Source organism: Ursus americanus, chromosome 5 (genome assembly GCF_024610735.1).
Source record: "Ursus americanus isolate L20-20 chromosome 5, mUrsAme1.1.p, whole genome shotgun sequence".
In the NCBI taxonomy this organism is placed as follows: Eukaryota; Metazoa; Chordata; class Mammalia; order Carnivora; family Ursidae; genus Ursus; species Ursus americanus.
Genome location: NC_142131.1, coordinates 79,577,529 through 79,585,020, shown reverse-complemented (window position 1 = coordinate 79,585,020; position 7,492 = coordinate 79,577,529). Strand labels below are relative to the sequence as shown.

Sequence of the window (7,492 nt, the reverse complement as noted above, 5' to 3'; positions counted from 1 at the left end):
ATTCTAGAGGAGAACATAGGCAGCAACCTCTACGACTTCGGCCAAAGCAACCTTTTTCATGATACATCCCCAAAGGCAAGAGAAACAAAAGATAAAATGAATTTATGGGACTTCATCAAGATTAAAAGTTTCTGCACAGCCAAGGAAACAGTCAGAAAAACTAAGAGGCAGCCCATGGAATGGGAGAAGGTATTTGCAAATGACACTACAGATAAAGGACTGGTATCCAAGATCTACAAAGAACTTCTCAAACTCAATACACAAGAAACAAATAAACAAATCAAAAAATGGGCAGAAGATATGAACAGACACTTTTCCAATGAAGACATACAAATGGCTAACAGACACATGAAAAAATGTTCAAAATCATTAGCCATCAAGGAAATTCAAATCAAAACCACACTGAGATACCACCTTACGCCAGTTAGAATGGCAAAAATAGACAAGGCAAGAAACAACAATTGTTGGAGAGGATGTGGAGAAAGGGGATCCCTCCTACATTGTTGGTGGGAATGCAAGTTGGTACAGCCACTCTGGAAAACCGTGTGGAGGTCCCTTAAAAAGTTTAAAATTGAGCTACCCTATGATCCAGCCATTGCACCACTGGGTATTTACCCCAAAGATACAGACGTAGTGAAGAGAAGGGCCATATGCACCCCAATGTTCATAGCAGCAATGTCCACAATAGCTAAATCGTGGAAGGAGCTGAGATGCCCTTCAACAGATGACTAGATTAAGAAGTTGTGGTCCGTATATACAATGGAATATTACTCAGCAATCAGAAAGAACGAGTTCTCAACATTTGCTAAAACATGGATGGCACTGGAGGAGATAATGCTAAGTGAAATAAGTCAAGCAGAGAAAGACAACTGTCATATGATTTCTCTCATCTATGGAACATAAGAACTAGAATGATCAGTAGGGGAAGAAAGGGATAAATAAAGGGGGGTAATCAGAAGGGGGAATGAAACATGAGAGACTATGGACTATGAGAGACAAACTGAGGACTTCAGAGGGGAGGTGGGTGGGGGAATGGGATAGACCGGTGATGGGTAGTAAGGAGGGCACATATTGCATGGTGCACTGGGTGTTATACACAACTAATGAATCATCGAGCCTTACATCGGAATCTGGGGATGTACTGTATGGTGACTAACATAATATAATAAAAAATCATTAAAAAAATAATAATAAATAAATAAATAAATAAAGTTAAAAATTGAGCTACCCTATGATCCAGCCATTTCACTACTGGGTGTTTACCCCAAAGATACAGACGTGGTGAAGAGAAGGGCCATATGCACCCCAATGTTCATAGCAGAAATGTCCACAATAGCTAAATCGTGGAAGGAGCCGAGATGCCCTTCAACAGATGACTGGATTAAGAAGTTGTGGTCCATATATACAATGGAATATTAGTCAGCAATCAGAAAGAACGAGTTCTCAACATTTGCTACAACATGGACGGCACTGGAGGAGATAATGCTAAGTGAAATAAGTCAAGTAGAGAAAGACAACTATCCTATGATTTCTCTCATCTATGGAACATAAGAACTAGAATGATCAGTAGGGGAAGAAAGGGATAAAGAAAGGGGGGTAATCAGAAGGGGGAATGAAGCATGAGAGACTATGGACTATGAGAAACAAACTGAGGGCCTTAGAGGGGAGGGGGGTGGGGGAATGGGATAGGCCGGTGATGGGTAGTAAGGAGGGCACATATTGCATGGTGCACTGGGTGTTATACACAACTAATGAATCTTGGAGCCTTACATCGAAAACCGGGGATGTACTGTATGGTGACTAACATAATATAATAAAAAATCATTATAAAAAAAAAGAATGTGGTGAGTCTTAACTAAGTAAGTGATGGTCTTCTTGTTAAATGAGATCTGGTACTAGTTCCAGTAGAGGTGAGGTCCTGCAGAACTCTCTGGTTGGGACACATGGTGTATGCAGAGGTTTCTGCTGGTCTTCTGGGGAAGGGACCCACCACTGCACTGGGACTGAGGCAAGCTTGAATGAGAAGGGCAGTCTTGCCAGAGTGCAGGGGTGTGGAACTTGGTAAACAGATTAACCAGCCAGTGTGGGCACTGTGTTGCTTCCCACAGGTGGCTCCGTGTTTACACTGCATGGTGGGAGAAGGAAATGATGCCAGCTACCTCTTTTGCCCCAGAGAGACATCTCTATGAAAACTACCTCTCAGAGAAGCACTCAGAGAAGAACAAATTATCTCCCCTTGTGTGCCCTTACATTTTTCATACTGTTGTTTCCATGCTGTCTACCCCTGGGGTTCTGTCTTCTCTCCAGGAGTAGGGCAGTGCCCCCCAGGGTTCTATTCCAGCCAAGCTTGCTGATCTTTAAAACTCATCTTTAAGCCCCACTGGATCCAGAAACTCTGAAAGTCAGCCCCTCTAATTTTCACATACATGTCTTTGGGGGAAATGCTCTCCTTGTTCTTCCCCTGTGTGCTCCTCTCTCTCTGTGTGTCTCTGTCTCTCTCTCTGTCTCTCTCTCTCTCTCTCTCTCTCACCATTTCTGTTACCAAGACTCCCTCCCCTACACAGCACCCTGGGTCCATTTTTCCCCTAAACCATATCTCTGTTGTAACTTGTTTGTTGTGGCTTCTTCTCTCTCTTTAATTTTGGAGTTTGTTCTGTCAGCCTCTAGGTTGATTTCTGGGATATTTAGAATGATTTGATAGTAGTATTCTTGACATGAGAGAAATCTAGGGTCCTCTTACTCCTTTGCCATCTTCTCTCCCATCCTTGGACAAAATAGACTTTAAAACAAAGACTGGGGGAAAGAAAGAAGGTGGCAGAAAAGGAGGACTGTAGTCATGTCCTGTCCCATGAACACAACTAGATAACTATCAAATCATCCTAAATGCCCCAGAAATTGATTAAGGAGTATACTTTTTATAAAGAGCACAGCATGTTGTATAGAAGTACTGAATCACTTAATTGTATACCTGAAACTGATATACACTGTATATGTCAGTTTTATTTTATCCCTATTTTATTTTACATTATTATTTTATTTTATTTTAAAAATTTTTATTTTAATTCCAGTTAGTTAACAGACAGCATCATATTAGTTTCAGGTATACAATATAGTGATTCAACTCTTCCATGCATCACCCTGTGCTCATCAATTTAACTAAAAGCTTGAAAAAGTGTCTATATCAACTTGCATTCCCACCAACAGTGTAAGAGGGATCCCCTTTCTCCACATCCTCTCCAACATTTGTTGTTTCCTGCCTTGTCCATTTTCCCATTCTAATTGGCGTAAGGAGGTATCTTAAGTTGGGTTTGATTTGATTATCCCTGATGGCTAATGATGTGAACATTTTTTCATGTGTCTGTTAGCCATTTGTATGTCTTCATTGGAAAAGTGTCTGTTCATATCTTCTGCCCATTATTTGATTTGATTGTTTGTTGCTCATGTATTGAGTGTGAGAAGTTCTTTGTAGATCTTGGATACTACAATTTTATCTATAGTGTCATTGGCAAATATATTCTCCCATTCCATGGGCTGCCTCTTAGATTTTTGACTGTTTCCTTGGCTGTGCAGAAGCTTTTCATAGCAACATTGTCCACAATAGCTAAATTGTGGAAGGAACCCAGATGTCCTTCAACAGACGACTGGATTGAGAAGATGTGGTCCATATATACAATGGAATATTACTCAGCCATCAGAAAGAACAATTACACAACATTTGCAGTAACGTGGATGGAACTGGAGGAGATTATGCTAAGTGAAATAAGTCAAGCAGGAAAAGACAATTATATGGTTTCTCTCATCTATGGAACCTAAGAACTAGGAAGATTGGTAGGAGAAGAAAGGGATAAAGAAAGGGGGAGTAATCCGAAGGGGGAATGAAACATGAGAGACTATGGACTCTGAGAAAGAAACTGAGGGCTTCAGAGGGGAGGTGGAGGGGGGAATGGGATACGCTGGTGATGGGTAGTGAGGAGGCCACGTATTGCATGGTACACTGGGTGTTATATGCAACTAATGAATCTTCAAACTTTACATCAAAAACCAGGGATGTACTCTCAGGTGACTAACACAATATAATAAAAAATATAATTATACTTTTTTTAAAAAAGAGGATGTGGTCCACATATACAATGGAATATTACTCAGCCATCAGAAAGAACAATCACACAACATTTGCAGAAACATGGATGGGACTGGAGGAGATTATGTTAAGTGAAATAAGTCAAGCAGAGAAAGACAATTATCATATGGTTTCACTCATTTATGGAACATAAGAAATGGCAGGGAGATTAGTAGGAGAAGGAAGGGAAGAATGAAGGGGGGCTAAACAGAAGGGGGAATGAACCACGAGAGACTATGGACTCTGGGAAACAAACTGAAGGTTTCAGAGGGGAGGGGTTGGGGGATCGGGATAGGCCAGTAATGGGTATTAAGGATGGCACGAATTGCATGCAGCACTGGGTGTTACACACAAATAATGAATCATGGAATACTACATAAAAAACTAAGGATATTCTGCATGGTGAGTAACATAACCTAATAAAAATTAATTTAAAAAAAAAGATTATTTCCCAAATCCCTCCAGAGACCCTGTGATGGAAACTATAGAAACCAGTTCCTGCCATAGCCTTCTTACAACCCACTCGTGCTCGACCGTTACTCTCAGTGATCAAGAATCATCTGACCCAAAAATTCCTTCTTTGCATGGAATGACATGTTTGTATCCTCTGTAATTTCTGCACTGTGGTGCTGTCAGCATAGGTGATGGACTACAAAATGTTCTGGCCACTTTTCTTTGAGATTTTACCCTTAATACTTGTATGTAAAGCACAATTGCAAGAAGGCACAAAAATCTTTATGTTGCTTAATAACATAGGATACACAGAAATGGAGTTTGTAAACCAATAAATAGTGTAAAAAATGTTGGACTTACTTTCCTGGTAGCTATGATAGTACAGAACACAAATGGAAGAACAGAGAGAGAAATAACCTTGCCCAAAGTAGCACAGCTCCTCTATGCCAGACTCTAGCACAATGTACTACATTTCAGTGCACAAGTGAGTTCTGAATTGGTTCCCCCTCCTCGCTCACTTTCAACATGCAACTCAGAATGAAGTAGGGAGAATGGAACTAATGCATCTATGGGCCTTCATTCTATGGAAATTGTGGTGGCTCAATGTGGGGAAAGATTCATTATGCAACTGGTCACATACCATCTGTTACCCTGACATCTTCCATCCAAATGATTTTCTGATTACTCAGCTCACAGGCTTACCCCAACCAGCCAGATAGGCCCAATGAGTACAGAGGAAGAAGAGGAGCCACAAGAGGGCCTGAGTTTGCAGAGGAAAGGGCAGACCAAGACAGGAAACCTCAGAAGGGCAGACATGCCTATACTCCCCATCTGTCCAGAATCTTCCTCAGAGCCCTTTTTATCTCCCTGTTCCTCAGGCTGTAAATGAGTGGGTTGAGCATTGGAGTGAGGATGGTGTAGAAGATGGAGGTGGCTCGGTCTCCCACTGGTGTCCTACTGGAGGCCTGCTGCATGTAGCTAAACATGGTTCCTCCATAGTAGAGGCCCACCACAGCCAAGTGGGATGAGCAAGTGGTCAGAGCCTTCTGTTTCCCCTCTGTGGAAGGCATCCTAATGACAGTTGTGAGGACCCGGGTATAGGAAGCCACAATGACCACAAGGGGCAACAGCAGCATGACCACACAGCAAGCATAGATGAGATCCTCAAAGAGTGAGGTGTCAGCACAGGAGAGACGCAGCAGGGCAGGGACCTCACAGAAAAAGTGATCCACCTCCAGAGAGCCACAGTAAGGGAAACTGAAGACCACACTCACATCAATCACACTGTCGGACACTCCAACCATCCAGGATGCCACGGTCAGGAGAGAGCAAGCCTTCCAGTTCATGAGCACAGGATACCGCAGGGGGTGGCAGACTGCCGCATACCGGTCATAGGCCATGACTGCCAAGAGGAAGCACTCTGCTCCTCCGACCATGACCACTAGGAAGATCTGAGTGGCACAGTCTCCCCAAGATATGGACTTATGGCCTGACAGAAGATTGACTGCCATCTTGGGCACCACTGTGCTCATCAGTATCAGGTCCATGATGGAGAGCTGGCTGAGGAAAAAGTACATTGGGGTGTGCAGGTGCCTGTTGGCCTGGATGAGCAGGAGGAAGAGGCTGTTGCCAAGTAGGGCCACAGCAGAAGCCAGAAGGACAAGGGAAAAAAGGAATAAATCATTTGTGGAGTAGCTGAACAGGCCCAAAAGGATGAAGTCTGATAGGAAGGTGTGGTTCCAGAGTTCCATGGCCAAGACCCTGAGAACAAACAAAAGAGCAAACCGATGAAACTACTCACCTAGCATCTCCAAATACCCATATCCTGTTTCTTCTAAAAATAGAACCCAGCCCTCTGACATGGCCCCACCCATTCCTCCTGCGGTGAAAATCCATTTGTTTCTCATCTGTGCTCAGAAAGTTAGCACGATTTGATCCTTACTTCTCTGAAACACCAGGGAGCCAGAGAATGCAAGGGACAGAGAGAAGGGGCGTAAATGGCAGGTGAGTAGCTGTAGAAGGAGGATGTAGATTTAAGAGGGGAGGTGAAGTATTGGGGGACAAGGAAGAGAAAGGAGGAGAGAAAGGGGGTGAGAGGTGTAAGGACAAATGCAAATTTTTAAAAAGAGAAGTGACTCTCCCCTCTTTTCTCAGAACATTTGCTTTAGAAAACTTATCATTGTAAGCTCCTTGTTGCTCCAAGGTCTCTAAACCTTTTAAAAGCTAAGTAACCTTCTTGCCAGCTTTCTGGCCCAGAATGTCTTTCTCAAGGACCTAGGATCCATCTCTTTGAAATGGAATCATCAAAGAAGGTAGTGCCCGTATCTCCCAGTCTCTGTGGCAGAGGAGGACCCTAACATCAGCAGGCACCTTGCTCTAAGTGGCAAAACTACCTCTTGTCATAAACTGTGAGAAGTTCTTTTCCCCCTTTGGATAAATCCAATTAACTAACACATATTACCACCCCATTACCTGGTGAAAGAACTGAGTGTGACAAATGGTACTGTGAAGTCCACTTACTTAAAGACTAGTTCTTGTTTACCTTGAAAGCATATATGTAATGGGTTGTTACTGCCTGACTATAAAAGAGTGAGATTCTTCTGTTTTGCAGGCTCTTAGCAGATTATCTGTGATTTGCATCACCCTCTGGTTTAAAACGTGTTCAAAAATAAAAGTGTTGGGAGAGAGTTAAGATGGCAGAGGAGTAGGGGCCTCCTTTTCCACCGGTCCCCTGAGTCGAGCTGGATAGGTACCAGACCATCCTAAACACCCACTGAATCAATGTGAGACGCAGGAAGATACATCTGGATCTCGACAAATGAACATCTCCAGCGCTGAGTATTGAGGTACTAAGCAGGGAGCCGTGAAACCGTGCAGAGATATTGGAAGATAAACGGAAGGGGGAGGGAGCCACCATGT

General features: G+C 43.0%; 1 protein-coding gene across 1 annotated transcript; it reads right to left on the bottom strand.

The window, feature by feature from the left end:
* Positions 1-5,391: 5,391 nt before the first annotated feature.
* LOC123780263 (olfactory receptor 2M3-like) lies at positions 5,392-6,324 on the bottom strand. The gene has a single exon (XM_045779076.2). It carries the CDS (start codon positions 6,322-6,324, stop codon positions 5,392-5,394), a length of 933 nt encoding a protein of 310 aa, XP_045635032.2.
* Between the last annotated feature and the right edge of the window lie 1,168 nt (positions 6,325-7,492).